The sequence below is a fragment of the Ammospiza nelsoni genome, chromosome 2 (genome assembly GCF_027579445.1).
Source record: "Ammospiza nelsoni isolate bAmmNel1 chromosome 2, bAmmNel1.pri, whole genome shotgun sequence".
NCBI lineage: Eukaryota > Metazoa > Chordata > Aves > Passeriformes > Passerellidae > Ammospiza > Ammospiza nelsoni.
Window position 1 is genome coordinate 48,794,107 of NC_080634.1, and position 15,537 is coordinate 48,809,643.

Here is a 15,537-nt window from a genome sequence, read left to right on the forward strand (position 1 = left end):
GCCGCACCGGGGCCTCTGCCGGCTGATACCTGTCCTACACGTTCTCCAGTAATACCTAAGGCCCTTTTAAAATGGTTTTTCGGTCTACATGTTTCTGTGATACAAACTTGCGGCGTGTGGCTTACGGGAGGAAGCTTCCTCTTGCTGAAAATTTCACAAAGCCGTTTCCTCCGCCTGAGTGTCCTTGTATCTCCCTCGCTGTCATTTGAGAAGTGCAGCTGTTCCTCCTGAATTAACCCACCGTGCCCTTTCCGTTTGGGCTCCGTGATCCACACTCGGGTTCAACTACTGTGGGAACGTGCCCACATTCCCCTGGTACCCCGAGGTGATGATGGGATTCCAGGCCTTAAGCTCTTACACTGCATTTCTCCTGAATTTCATGATGCTGACCCATCTCCATTGGCATCTCCACTTTATTCTCTTCTAAGAGAAGTGAATAAGACTTCCCTTTTTTTTTTTTAATTTTAGAAGAAAAGGAGTGGGGGGAGGGGGAAGAAGAAGAAAAAGAAAATTTGGGGGGAAAAATGACAGAATTTTTATGCATATTTTATTTCCTGGTTCATGGCATAGGAAATAACTCTTGACCAGTTCTCTGGCATGGCTGCTTCAGTATTGATTAAATGTTATCTTTAATCTGGGAGAATTTGTTTTGCACCAACTAATTCTGAAGTACAGCAGATTTATGCTCTATTTTTGCACTGGCCTTCAATATCTGACCACATCAGAGAATCCACATGGCCCTTCCTCCTATCACTCCATTTTGTTCAATTTCAGACCTGTGACTGCACAGAGAGAAAATAACCATATTTAAAAGCTGTACATGAAACAATGAAACTTGCTTGTACCATTCAGCAAGCAGCTTCTGCAGAGCTATCAAACTACACTAATTTCAAGTTTAAAAATTATTTTAATGTTGTTGGATGGAAACTAACCAAGTTTGAAGTCCATCTATACATGCCACATTGGAAGATATAAACTGGCTTGGAAGTAACTGCTGCTTCTTGTTTATACAAGATATCCCACACAACATAATTCCGGAAGTTTTGTCTTTTATTTTATCCCACTTTGCTTTAAAATTTGTTCTTCAGAACTGGGGTACACACCCCTGTGAATGCCTTCAGTAAGTCACCAAACCACTAATGTTAAGCCTAGCACTGTGGACTCTGAAGTCTTGTCCTCACTTTTGCAGAAGCTGTTCCTGAAACCAAGCGTTTTCTGTTGAATCCAGCAGAAATTTTCCAGCAGATAACTGCTTTCTCAGGGAGGGCTGGAGGGCTCAGGCACGCAGCATTTGGGGATAACACAGAGCTATGGGGTGTGCAGCAGCAGTGGCTCCAGTGGGTCAGCGGTGCTGAACAGGAGGAACCCAGAGAAGGTGGTATCATCATCACCATCTGCATAGAGCCCATTGAAAGCCTCTCCTTGGTGGGCCTGCAGCCACACCTCGTCTCCTGCCTGCAGCTCGAGGATGGCGGCTCCCGAGGCCTGGTCCTCCCCGCTCTGGTACCTGTCCACCGTGTGCAGCATCTTGATGCCGTTTTTAACGAGAGCTACTCGCACGTTCCTCGAGTAGACGGTGATGTGGTAGGTGAAATAGTAAACGCCGGGGTGTTTGCAGGTGAACTTGCCAGTGGCCGAGCTGAAGTCATTCAGACTGTTATATAGCACCTTGTCAAACTTGATCGGGCGATTCGGAGGGGGAAACTTGGTGTTGGCTGTAAGGCCGACACTGAAAGCACTCCTTGGCAGGACTCCCGGGGCTCCTACCTCCCCCTTGTCTCCTTGGTCTCCTTTCAAGCCTCTTTCCCCCTGAACTCCTGGGTTACCCTGTGGCCCTATACCTCCAGTATTGCCTTTAGGACCTGGATTACCAATCGGGCCAATCGGCCCTGGGAAACCAACTCTTCCAGGATGGCCAATTTCACCCTTTGTCCCTTTTGGACCTATGGGTCCAATGTCTCCTTTTAACCCCTTTTGTCCTTGCAGTCCCAGCTCTCCCTTCTGACCTTTGTAACCCACTGATCCTATAAATCCTTTTGGTCCCAGTTTCCCAGGTGGTCCTCTTTCTCCTTTATCTCCTTTGTTCCCCTTCTCTTCAACAGTCCCATTGGTTCCTAAAGGGAAAAAAAAAACGAAACCAAAACCAAATAATAATTAAAACAAAACAAAACAACTCCACAACATTCTTGTGATCTTCCATTGGAAGGCACAAATTGAGGTTCATCATTAAGGAGACACATGGGCAGGTGTGCATACTCCACTGTGCTCACTGTACACACAGTTTTTCTCATACATTTAAGTACAGGATAAGCATAATGTCTGAAGAGCCTGCTGTTTTGTTAGAAAACAGGTGCTCTGGCTGGCAGCAGCAAGAATAAACTCAAAGAAAGGAAGGTTATCTATGGGCTGATGATAACACTGACAGCTCACATCATCTCATACAAAAGCAACATCTGTCCACACTTTTTTACATCCTTTGGTCTATAGAATGGATGAGAGGGTTCACAATTTAATTAGAGGAAGAGGAAGAGGTTTTTTTTACAACACCCTGAACATGACTTGAATTGTCACATGTTTCTATAATTTCTACATATAATTTCTACTTCTCCTGGGTCACACAGGTTGCTACTGCAGCACAACTAAAGGTGTTTTGTCCTGGTTACTTGCCACCCTATGCTTTATTTGTCCTTCATCCATCACTGATTAGAAGATCAAAGCCTTCAAAACTGCTCTGATTGCTGCACAAGGTTTTGAAAGTGAAGATCTCATGATGTGAAAGGCACTTTAGCAGTTGATAGACAAAAGACACCATAAAGAACTATGCTCAATCCATCAAGAAAAGAAGCTGGTCAATTCTGCTCAACAGCCTTTGGTTTCTCTTTTTGGGGATAATGCTGTTTGTACAGTTTGTTGTTCTCAATTTAGAAATGAGAGAATCTAAATTAGATGAGATTGTATGATGAGTTCACAAACACAAGGGCAGCAGTTCATAGACAAATATTAAATTGAAGCACTTCTCTGACCTCGTTCACCTTTCTCTCCATTGACACCATCTTTTCCTGGACTTCCAGGAATTCCTGATTCACCTAGTACAGAAATAAAAACACAGATATTCATTAAACAAATTACCAGAAAGTTTGGGAAGAGTCCTTCTTTAATCTTTCCTCCTCAATCCTGGCCAAACAGTAATGTAAAGCATAGCTTACTCCTGACTTTTAGTGTCTGCCACTGCTGGTAGTTTTATCTTACAGAGAGATTGACAAAGAGCAGAGAAACTCTGCTTGAGGATGGTGCTTTTGGGGTGCAGATGAAATCCTTGGCATAATGAGATGAGTTATTGAGACATGTCCTGTTGTTATAATTTGGCAAGGATCATGAGTGTAAAAACTTCTCTTCTTGCATCCATCCATGGAAATTTAGCAAGAAGCATTGCTGGGGCAGGAAGCCTTGCAGTTAGACAAGAATGTGGTTTTGTGGTGGGCCTGGCAGTGCTGGTTTAATGGTTGGACTAGATTATCTTAGAGGCCTTTTCCAGCTGTAATGATTCTGTGATTCTAAGAATGGTGAACTCCCACCTCAAGAAGAGACGTGCAGGAGTTTAACTGATGGCAATGGATCATTACAGCGGAATAATATTGCCTATAAAGCTGAGGAAGGCATTCACACTCTTGATCCCTGTACCTAGCATGACATGGACTTTCCACTGCTCTACAGAGAGCAATTATAGAAGTGATTTTTGTAGTACCAATGCCCAAGAGGTCCATGATCAAATAACTGAATACATCCTGAGTGCAGCAACAGAAGAAAAACAGAGTTGGCAGTTTGGTTGTAATCATATTCCAAGAGTAGCTTTCCAGTCATGTGGACCAGAGAACAGTTCTTTAGAAGTTTCCTGCACATTGGGTGCATCCCAGCATCTGCTGAAACTTCACTGACTTGGTAAGGACCAAAATTAATTCTCATGTATTAAACCACAAAGATGTATCTATATAGAGTGTAAAAATGGTGCATTCACCGCACTTTGTTCAAACAAAGAACAGTCAGTACAGTCATCATAACAGATGAATTTAGGAAAAATGTTGGAGAGTTTATCAGAATCTAATGGTATCATGATAACTCACTGGAGTGCAGGAAGGGCCTTTACAAAATAAATGAAAATATGAAAGCTTTAGGTTTTCTGGTTTTCCAACCTTTCTGGAACCCTGCATACAGAAAAAGAGGGCAGTTAAATGTATGTGCCTATTAAGATGCTAATGGAAATCTTCATTGCTTTCTATATTTTAAAAGGTGATGAAGTGTTATATGTCCACATGCCTGCAGATTTATCACCTTGTGCAACCCTGGCCTTGATATTCCAACATGGACACAAGGGCCATCATTAACCTAAGGCTTAAGGTATTAAGGGGGTGATTAGCTTTATGATGCTGAGATTATCGCTGGCTTTGATATCTCACACAAATCTCTATTATAGCCTGCTATAATAGAGCTATAGCCTGCTAACATTGTTGTTCAATAGTCTCCATTTCTGAACTTACTCTAGTGACTTTCGAGTTACAGCAAGTAGGCACACTCAGAATCAAGTCCTACTAATGTATAATTTAGATAAGAAAGAGAAGTCTTCTTACCACTGCGTACTTCCTACTACACCAAACAAGGTATCAGTTGTTGCTTTTTTGTTTAGTGGGCTTGAAGCTCTTTGCAGAAATATAATTTCTATCTTAGAGGAGTAGGAGTAGGTCTGCAGACTTTAAAATTTTCAAATACACTTGAAAATACTCCCATGATAGAAAGTAAAGCCTTTTTTACTTTAGTTTTTATCCAATGAGCCTGACATCTCCATAGTATTTGCTGTCTTGCTTTCATTATGCCCTTTTTTATATTTCCTTCTTCAAACAGGTAAATGACAAATGTCTGAAATGTTTTCATTTCAGCTAGGCAGAATAATCCCATTCATGGAGAGTTACTACAGACAAATTTGGGAGTGAATGGCCTTGCATTTGATATATTAAATCGTTCATTCTGAACACAGTACCTGTATCTCCCTTGTCTCCTTTTGCCCCGTCACGTCCATCCCGACCAGGTATGCCATTGTGCCCAGGATTGCCAGGGATGCCAGGATACCCTTGGGTGCAGACGTCCTGGCTCTGGGTTTCTGCTGTGCTGACCACAATAGCCAGCAGTACAATCCAGCTTTTCATTCTTTAGATAGGTTATATGACTTTGGCTGAAATGTTTAAGAAGAAAAAGTACATCTGCCTATGCCTACCTTAGAAAGGAATGCAGGGTGGTGCAGGGAGGAAAATAAGGAAATGGGGTTTCACCATGTCTCTTCTTTTGTTTTATTTATTTCTATAGCATTTATTACAGTCCTGGAGACTACTGAGTGCTATTTTAAATAATTATTTAACGGACATATCAGTCCTGGCATCATTCTACATTTAAAATATTAGCTTTACACAATTGTCCATCCACAGTTCTCCCTGCACCTACTTGTGACTGCGTGGTTGTACCTTTCATCTTCCAAGATATAGTCTCATGGAAGTGAGCTAAGGCAATTCAACCCCTCATTCAGCAAAAGCAATCACTTTTAAAATTTTAAATTTTTAAAAATTATTATTATTCACTCAAATTAGTCCCCTACTAGGTTAATAAGTGAATGACCTCAGATGGTTTAGAGCTGGAGCAGAGTGAGATGAGGGCAAAGGTGTGAGAGATCAAGAGAGTTTTTTGGCAAAAACAAGTCTTTAGCTGGGTGCTCCCAATTCATGTAACTTTGCTACTAAAATTCCATCTTATATTATCTTTTCACTAGAGAGTCCCTCCTATATAATGTTTTTTAATATAGGCCCACTGTAATACATTAAGGCTTAATCCTGGACACAGCTGGTTTAATTGAGTGCAAGAGCAATTGCTTGGAAGAGATTAGACTGAGGAATAAAAAGCAAATAGCAACAAAATTAATGCCTATTTTATTTGGAATTAATATCTAGAAACATGTAATGCACAGAAGCTATATAGGTTAAGTACTTAAACAGGTAAAAGTGATTGTTAGTATGAGTAAATGTTACACAACTGGCTTTGGAATTAGTTCTTTTATTAATGAGGAGTAAGATCAGTATTTCTTTTGCAATATTAACTAGCATTAACTAAAAAATTATGTCTTCTCTTTAATCCCTTCACCACAATTTCTCACTCTCATGAAAAAATGCACACAAGTACCAATCTAGAGAGACATCAGTATGTCCACAATAAGAATAATTACACCCTTAATCTAATTTATAGAGTAAGTCTTTAGCTTTGGGACATGCTCCTTATTCTTTTTATTCTGTGTTTAGAAAAGTTCCCCATTTTGGAATCATTATTAGAAATGATTTATGGTGTCTTTGCCAATGGATTTACTCGGACATGTTTGATCACCAACCAGAAAAATCTCACTTTGTCTGCTGCTGCTGGTTGGCACTGAAGAAAAGTGAAAACAGATAAAACATTTGCCCCTTCTGAGGTATATAAATATTTGCTGCCTTAGTCAAAGGACATTGTAAGAGTTCAAAAGGAATAAGGGCTCTGTATGACACTGTTAGGTTATGATGGAGAAGTCTGACAGTCCTTGTCCACAGAGAACCCCATTCCCAGTTGTGTAGGGAAGCATTTCCTGCCTAAAGAATAGACAGTGTGGTTGGTCCCCATACATCCTCTCTACAACCTGACATCATCATCATCTATATAGGACCTTTGTTCTTACCTTGTTCACTTGGTATTTGCAGTGTTCTTGGGCATCTTTAAACTGAGTGTGGAAACTTCATGTAAAGGAAAGCACACTCCGATGTGCGCCTTGAGGACAAGCACTTGTTTGGTCACTAAATTCTCAAAGGTCAGTGATTTAATTTTGAGAGCTGTTCAATAATTAAAACAGAGGTTTAAAGTGGAATCTTTCTATTTATTCCAATATTAAGCTGAAGTGCTCTGTACTTTGGCTTTTACCACTGTTACATAAAAGGAAGTTGTTAAAATGGATTAATAAGGCTTTGATTTCCTGTTCCTTTGTACAAATATATCACACAAATGTTAGCCTCTGACAGGATGATTTGTGGGATGGAAGGCATGTCTCACACCATTATTGTGCTGCTAAAATATGTAATGAAGGTAATTTTTGAATCAGGTAATTTACAATGGATTTAGGGACATAGACTATAGAAATTAAACCAAAATATTCTAAGAATGTGGCATTACAATTATTAGGTGATTATGGAAAAGAAGTAACAAGGTTAAATTAGAAATAGAACAAATAGAATTACAAAGTTTTTCATGTGTAATAAGCAGGCTCCCTATCTACCTATTCAAGCAACAGTCAAAGCTATTGGGCTACTAAATTATGTATTAGTGGTAACTCATTTGAAAAAGGCCATAACTCAATTCTTAACTGTGTCTTTTTGAAACTACTGGAACTGCTGTTGTCTAAGGACTAGTGGAAGTCAACTGAGCTTATCATCAACTCCCTAAATGCTGATCATCAACAGCGAAGGACAAAACCAAAAGTAACGTGAGTTAATGTGTTAGAGGAAGTGGCCTTAATTCACCCTTGTTGGTTCAAGTGACTGCAAACAGTGTCTGAGGGTGTCACCGCACTGCAAAGATGTGACACGTGTACTCTTCAAACATCAAAGAATGCTCCCTCAGCCCGGCAGAGAAACGAAGTTTTCTGCAAGATCTTCACCACCACCCTGTGGCGACGCCAAAATATTGCAAGAGTTGAGTTGCCCTGGCTTGAACCTGGCGCATGCTGTCCACCGCGCCCTGGGGAAAGGAGGGACCATGGGCAGCAATTCGCTGCTCTACTTGAATGAACTTCTGTAGCCAAATTAATCTTGCTGCTGTGCTAATTGAGAAGAAGAAACGAGAGCCACAATGAACAATCCTTCTCTCTTTACCCATTAAACACCATCTGAAATTTTCTAAGCCTGCTTAGCCTCAGCCTCCTTTCTCACTTAAAAGTTTGAGTCATTAAAAAACAGCCCATCCTGCCAGTTAGGAATAATTCATTAGTTACCTATACCTTGATGGACTCTGCAGTTAGTCTGGTTTGATGCATTTTTAGCAGACAACCAAGAAAACTGCTGTAGAAATTGCCTTAAAGAAAAAGCAATTCCTTCAGCTGCTTTTTAGTGCCTTGTCTCATTACAGAATAATTATTTGAAAATAATTACACGGGAGGAAGAGTTCATAATTTGCTCTTAAAAAACATTGAAAGGCAGGAGATGCAGAGGATTTTAGATTGACTGCTGTGCTAATTACCTTTGTTAGGAGATGAATATGACAGCAACGACCATGATGATTAATTAGATATACCTGACCTTATTAGCAGAGCTGTTTCCAGACACTTCTTCAGTAAGTAAGTACCTCTAAAGTCTGGGGTGTGCTTATAGGAAGAGGCCATGGTGCACCTGGGGCTCCTCCTTTCCTCTTATGCAGTGTCAGCTTTCCTGAAAAGAAATCCCTGGGAGAAACAGTGGATAAATCCTACATCACCTTGTGGTTGGAGAGAACTCAGCCCTTGAAGAGCAGTGGTACTCCTATTTCTCAGATCTGCTCTTCTGAACTTCACGACTCCAGTGATGCAGATGGACACTTTCCAATCTCTGCTTGTCCACAGAGTGGTTTGGCTGCCAATGCAGGTGTCCCACTCTGAATGCTTCAAACATTAAAATGACTCAAATAAATATTGTCCGGGTGTCAATCACACATACACACCCCCAATCCCCCCCAAGATGCACAACAGAAATGTAGGATGTAATGATGAGTTGTAAACAGACAATGATGTAATGTAAACAGAGGGAAGGCGTGATGGATGTGGGTCACTTGTCTGGTGCAACCTGCTGTAGGTGCCAGTAGAGACATTTGGGGATGCCCCATGGAGTCTACAAAGGAGGTGCAGGTGTAAACACATGTACACACACACACATGCACACACGTCTGTTTTTGAAATCAGAGCCTAAATACCTAATAGTGGCAATAGGTGAGTTCTCAGCTCCAAGCACCGGACAAGTTCTGATTGCAGTGAACTAAACAGGGACTTAAGATTAACAAAAAAAGTGTGCTAACAGTTTATACAGCTTCATCATATTATCACAATTACATATCCTCTAGTTAGAGTAACTAGATTTTGTAAAGCATTTAGAAACACATTTATTATAAGGAGTATTTGGGTGCCTTCCTTACAAACTACGTGGTGTGCTGTTTTTCACTGCTGAGTTTTTCATTTCTCCTTTGATTCTGGGACATGAAACAGTCTGAGTCCCTATCTCTGTTACCAAGCACAGATGATTTGCAGCCTTTGGAAGAAACCTAAACAACAAAAAACAATCTAAGACAAGCAGTGCTATTTCTGTGCAAACTAAAAGCTCCATCTGATAGATCAGCTCTCAAAGAACTTAAAAGCTGAAAGCACAGAACAATTTAGAGGATTTAGCCTGACTGCCCAAGCATGAAATAAAAGGCACAAATGAGCTCACCCTGGCCAGTTGAACCACAGGGTCCTTAGAAAGCCTATTGATTGCTACATCCTACTCCAATGTTTGCTTAGGGTATGTTTTTATGTCATCCCATCTATCTCACTAAGCATTCAAACTGTGCCTTACACTTTAATGTTGAGGCACTCAGCACACATCCCACCACAGCAGCAATCTTGGGAGGCAGAAACTCTCAGCTGTGAGATTAACCAAGAAATATAAGAGTCCAGATGTTGGAAAGAGGGGTAAAGAATTAGCAAACCAACTATTGTGCCAGCAGTTGCACTCATCAAAACGTTTCTGATGAAAAGATTTCAGCAAAGTATGTTATTTTGTTAAAGCTGGTGTGTCTCAGCAAAACACAATTTTTGACACAGCCTGGAGCAGGAAGAACACAGGCACACCTTTTAGACGTGGCCCTCTTCCCTATCAGAATAATAAGACACAAAATTTCCCTGAATCAGAGAAGTCAAATCCCCAGCTGTGTTGCCCATTGCTCTATCAAGCAGACAGGTAAGTCTGTTCACACATGTGCAGAACATGCCTTTTGGGTGAACCCCTTTAAATGGGTTTCCTTTTGTTCCAAAGAAAATGAAATTAAACCCTCCTTACCTGCCCTGCAATACCTAAGTCACCATCCTCTGTTAGCAGGAGCTTTATGAGCACAGAAGCTGCACCTGCACCATTGCAAGGGGTACTGTGTGAAGCCTCTGCCAGGACAACGTAGAGCACGGTAATCACAGGCTGAGACAGCAACAAGCACGGGCTTTGCCTGAACAATGAAGAGTTCAATACCAGAACCAGGCTTAGGCATTGTTAACATGAACTTGTGCTGGGAAGTACTGAGGCTGTTACTGGGAAAAGAAGAGAGCATGGTATGACTTTTTTTCTTTAAAATACTAGAAGAAACATGACATTTTTGCATCATGAAGGAAATTTTGTAGACAATAAAAAAAAAACACATTTTTAAAACTGCACATAAAGTTTTATAGGACACAGATGAGGAATTCAGTTTTGTATATTATTTAATTCAACCATGTACAGTAAGAGAAAAATAACAGGAATGTAAGTTTGTACTTATTTCCAGAAAATAGATTCATTTGACAAACAACATTCAAAGAGTAAATAAACCTTGCAATGCAGTTACTCCAGAAGAAATGCACATCAAGCTACTGCTGTCCTATACATTGTACTTCAGCTGTCAACAGCCAATTCCTCTGCTCTGCAGCCAGGACACTTCATTTACAACATGTGTAACAGCACACATACAGGGTGAGGTGCACAAAGCAATGTATGGAAGGTATAATGTTACAAAACACTTACCAAAATAAAATATATATGCAAGTTATCCCTAGTATTTACAACAAAGAGTTTTAAATTAGAGATCATTTAGAAGGCATCTGCTACATACAAATGCCACACATATAGAAAGAAAGCAGAAAGGCAGTCAGAGAAAGGTACTGTGTTAGTTATGGCTAAAGACCTTTGGCTCCAAAATTGCGATATAATTATTTCCAAAAGACAACAAAAATGTGGAACATTTGAGAAGTCTGTCTTTGAACTCAGTTCTTACACTGACCACTAAAATTCAATGTGAAATTTAGCATGGCAAGAGCCACTTGTAAAACAATCTTATTATTTTATACATCAAATGCTCTGAGTTGGATGCAATTATGGTTTGGCATTTCCTAACTCAGTGGGAACACATTTGAGGACAATTATATTTTACTGCATCTCATGCAAAAAGTCGGAGGTTATCTGCTCAGCAGGCCATCAGGAAGGCTCTGGCTGGGCTTTATCAAAATGAGGCACAAATGTTCTCAGTTGTTGCCCTAGAATTTTTTATAGTAACTTAAAGCATGCAAGTGGAAAAGAACAGATGTTGCTATCACAGCTTTCTGAAGATCTATATATAAGTTTTGTCACGAGAAGGAGAATCAGGGCAAGAGTTGCTACAATTCAAACTTCTACATTTTAGTTGCAACTCCTTCCCACAGACTCTGAAGTGAGGCTAACTCCCAAGTAAATATTTGTCTTAATTGTTGAATAATACGTGTTTTCATTTCACTATAATTTGTTTAAAAGACTATGGTGTAGTATAAATTTGGCCTGTCTTGCTATATTTGATCTTCAATCTGTTGCAAGGTCATATTGCAAAGAAATACAGAGAAAGCATTACAAAACAGCCATGTCTACATGAAGGGTACTATATGTAAAACTGTCCTGAGTAATCTGCACCATGAAATATTTTCTTTTTATCTCTTTGAAATTCAGTTCTTGAGAAAAAACCTATTGCATCCAAAACCATATGCAAACATTTCTGTTCATTTTTAGGGCTAAGGCACCAGCACTAATACATGTGAAGAGCCTTCATGGACACTGACATGTCAGAAGAAAGATCCCCAAACCTTTTTTTTCCAGCACCCCACAGAACTGAGCGCTGGAAGGAAGTAGGTTTCAGCAAAGACACATATAAGTGTGGATCTCATAATGCCTTCAGGTCCAGCTAGCAAAGTTTCTGGGTGAGCACTGCAATCCAACTTCAGCCTTTTTTTTTGCACTTAGAAGAAGTCTTTCAAAATGTGATTATGAAAAACATCATCTTCACTTGCACCGTGCGTGCATCTCATTGGTTTACAGGCCTGAACGTGGCAAGTACCCACAAAAATGGGTATGTAAGAAATGCAAAAGGCTTACTCTTTTGAGGGTAAGGGTGTGCATCCATGCCCGCATTTGGAAGTCTGCTCCTTGTGTTTAAACTGAGCATTTAGAATTATCTATTTTTAAAAATCTGAGCCACAATGGCTGGCTTAAACATCAAGAGAAATATACAAGGAGCTTTTTTCACTGACTTCCCTGTGCATTTTCTTTCAGCTGGATCATTGCAAATGTCAGTGTGCACTTCCAGTTCTTAACTAGTTTACATCATCTCCCATTGCTATGGGAAAGCACAAGCAATGACATTTACTATGCAGGGCACAATTTGGCTGAGCATACCAGACTTTGCCTTATTGCTGAGCTATATACACAAGGCATTTGAAATGTAAAGTTGTCAAAAAGATGTAATTTAAAATCAAAACCACAAACCTGGGCCTTGCAGAAGTGGCCACAAAGTTATGAAATCACAAAACCTAGTTAATAGTGGGCTTCACAACACTGATGGTAAATAAAAATATGGAGGTAACAATAGTAGTAGGAACAAATACATCTTTAAAATAAGGCTTTTTTACACTGTTGTTAAAATGCCTGGCATTTAGCCCCTTGTTTATTTTTCATATATTACAGATCCATGACAAAGCTGATTGTGCCCACTGTCAAAGAATACCCTTGGATCTATCCTAATCATCAGGTAATGCCCCTAATCAGCAGCATAGGATAAAGTATTGTAAAGACATTCATAGCAAATCGGTTCTGAATCATATTGAGTCTTTACTTCCTTCCATATTACCAGCAGTCTTGTCGTCCTTGATGAGAGCAAGCAAGCAGAAACTATCAGTGCTACAAATATCAGATCCTCTTCCTGGTGGCTTTTTAAAAGTTATTCTCCCAGATCCATTTCATGCCACAGAGGAATTGAAGCAATGCAAATCATGGATTGCATATGCTGGCCAGAACTGACCTTAATCAAGTCAGGTTCTTCCTCATCCAATGGGGACTGATGACACCAAGACAAAAATCCATCTCTGGTCCACATGATTTCTCTGTCCCTTCCAGTAAGGATTTCTCTTTCTTTTCGAAGAAGTTACTAGTCAAAACCCATTGTCAATTGAATGTGTACAAGAAGCATGGATCCAGACCGCTTCCATATATTTACATTACAATTTATTCATTTTCTAAGTCCAGCTATATGAATAAAAATCTTAAGATCTGTGTAACATAGCCAGCCGTCACAATGTACTGTCTCAACTCTGATTTTGTACATTCACATTATCTCCGTGAGAAAATAAAAATGTATTTTTTACACAGAGAAATAAACATATTGGAAATACAAAGAAGAGTCTCCCAGGTGAAGAAATGAGTGAAAAAGCGATGTGAAAGCTCTACACTGAAGAGCATACATGCATGCATCTGCTCTGACTGAAATGAATCAATCTGAGATGCCCTGGGCTCCTCTTGTTTCCACCTGTGTGCAATAAATGCACATATCTTTACAGTCCATTTCACACTCTGTTCCTGTTTCTATAGGACAGAATAAAATTTCCCTGTTCCAATCTGGAATATGGTAAGGCCTTGTGGGATGTTCTCCTGCCATTTGGCAATGTAATAAAAAAAAGACAGGAAGGATTAGGGTCCACTAAATTCTGCACCAGCTGGTAAATCACATGGGATAGCTCCACCTGATTTTAATGGGTGATCTGTGCTCAGTGCTCCAGAAGGAAGGAGAAAACTCTCCTAAGACTCCTTGCTGATACATCCCTATAGAAAAATTCCTCCCTATCCAAAATTTGGCCATCAATATAAGGTTAAGAAAAATGAAATGTTACAATGACCTGCACAATTCCATCACTACTTCAACATAACTAAGAAACAGAGATCAAATACTGCTGTTTCTGAGTAACAGCAAGTTGTCTTTGTCAGAAGAGAGACTGCTCTTCATCAGCAATGCTGACACTTGGCAACATGGACTTCAGAGCAGCCCTGACAAACTTCTTATCCAACACAAAGGCTGCATTCCTGGCTCAAGGGAACCCAAGGTTCTGCCTCTGAAATGGGAAATTCACTGAGCTCAAGTAAGCTTGACCATGTCTCCAAGGTCCTTCTCTGGAGTGAGTCTCCCTCTGTGCTGATGCCCTTCCAGGTCCTTTGGCCTCTCACTTTTTAAAGGGAGTGAGTTTGTTGAAGGTATGCCAGAAGAGGGATGGCTTCCGCTTGGGTTCTGCCAGGGCAAAGACCTGCTGCTGCGGAACGCTGGTAGGCACGGTGATGTGTCGCTGGTGAAGGGGATGAAGGGTTTGGTGTAGAGGAGGCAGAGGACACCCATTATAGCTCACACCTGCAGAAGAACAGTTGGAGAAAGCACTTGAATCAGCCAGGGAAATTTAAGCACAGAGCCAGGGGACAAGATGAATTTTGCCATGATCTTGAATGGCACAACTACTAAAGGTCAGGTTTTCTGATGTTTGACTTTTTAATTGGTGCATTGATTTGGCTTAAGAAGACAACAATGCCAGTAAAAATAATGTAACAGAATAACCAAAAACAAGCAGCAGTTTCACACAGCTGGACTATACTGTTTGCACAAATAAATCCTTGTATTTCAAAGGAATGACTTCAAACAGAAGATACTGGTACTTCAGTCCACTCTCAGAGTAAGGCTGGGTAAAATACTGCTACCAACAAGACTGTTGTTTCTTCCATTTGAAATATATTTTTCTGGGTTAATGTTCTTAAGACTTTGAGCTTTGTGGATTCTGAACAGAATCTCTTAATTACAAACTTTAGCCACTCCCCTGAAAATCCAGACAGGTTCCAGGGGTACCTGTTGATTGATTAAGAGAAAATGCTTTAAGAACATTAATCCCAATGAACAGATGACAACCTAACATCAACTCCTTCACTCCTAAACTCAGACTTAAATCTTATTCCACTTTTCTCTCAGCACACTAGAGATTTAGCTGAGTTTGACTTTAAGATGGAAAAGGACAAAATCTGTTGTGATTTGTTTGTGTTGTGATTATTTTCTGAGAGAGGAAATGAATAAAAAAGCCATTTCCTGGCAAACAAGCTTCTGTTCCATCCTTCCTTCTAGAAGGATGCCAGAAGAAGCCATTTTGACTGTTATTGTAAATAATATAACAATGTGGCTTGCAAAAAGAACTTTAGAACATTTTAAACAAGACACAGAATTGGTAAAGAAGAACACGGTCTTTGAGTAAAAGCAAAGGAAGGAATTGTAGCACTAATTTATAATTTAACCTGTGCATCCAAATCATCACAACCTTAAAAATAAACACTTTGCCTTACCTCTTGAGTTTCTTCTTTAACATACAGAATACTGACTTGTCTGTTTGAAAAAGCTCAGGGAGCTGAT

At 40.0% G+C, this 15,537-nt stretch overlaps 2 protein-coding genes across 4 annotated transcripts in view; both read right to left on the bottom strand.

Moving 5' to 3' along the window:
- Positions 1–1,029: 1,029 nt before the first annotated feature.
- On the bottom strand, positions 1,030–6,838 carry LOC132070372 (complement C1q and tumor necrosis factor-related protein 9A-like). The gene is made up of 4 exons (XM_059467118.1): positions 6,743–6,838; positions 5,033–5,224; positions 3,024–3,086; positions 1,030–2,114 (listed from the first exon to the last, which is right to left on the bottom strand). Exons 2-4 carry the CDS (start codon positions 5,196–5,198, stop codon positions 1,309–1,311), a joined length of 1,035 nt encoding a protein of 344 aa, XP_059323101.1. The 5' UTR covers positions 5,199–5,224; positions 6,743–6,838; the 3' UTR covers positions 1,030–1,308.
- Positions 6,839–10,469: 3,631 nt separating this feature from the next.
- SPATA13 (spermatogenesis associated 13) overlaps positions 10,470–15,537 on the bottom strand; it is a 44,896-nt gene continuing 39,828 nt past the window's right edge. For all 3 annotated transcript variants that reach the window (XM_059493714.1, XM_059493715.1, XM_059493716.1), the window contains one exon: positions 10,470–14,499. In XM_059493714.1, the coding sequence (XP_059349697.1) occupies positions 14,318–14,499 (182 nt within the window). In that variant the 3' untranslated portion in view covers positions 10,470–14,317. The remainder of the gene's footprint in view (positions 14,500–15,537) is intronic.

What these genes read in the sequence shown, in the direction of transcription:
- LOC132070372 (XM_059467118.1), bottom strand. Translation starts at nt 5,198, where the DNA reads ATGAAAAGCTGGATTGTACTGCTGGCTATTGTGGTCAGCACAGCAGAA. An exon ending in AGGAGACAAGGGAGATACAG is followed by an intron (nt 3,087 to 5,032) that starts GTACTGTGTTCA and finishes TTTCTGTACTAG; the next exon opens with GTGAATCAGGAATTCCTGGA. An exon ending in TGGAGAGAAAGGTGAACGAG is followed by an intron (nt 2,115 to 3,023) that starts GTCAGAGAAGTG and finishes TTTTCCCTTTAG; the next exon opens with GAACCAATGGGACTGTTGAA.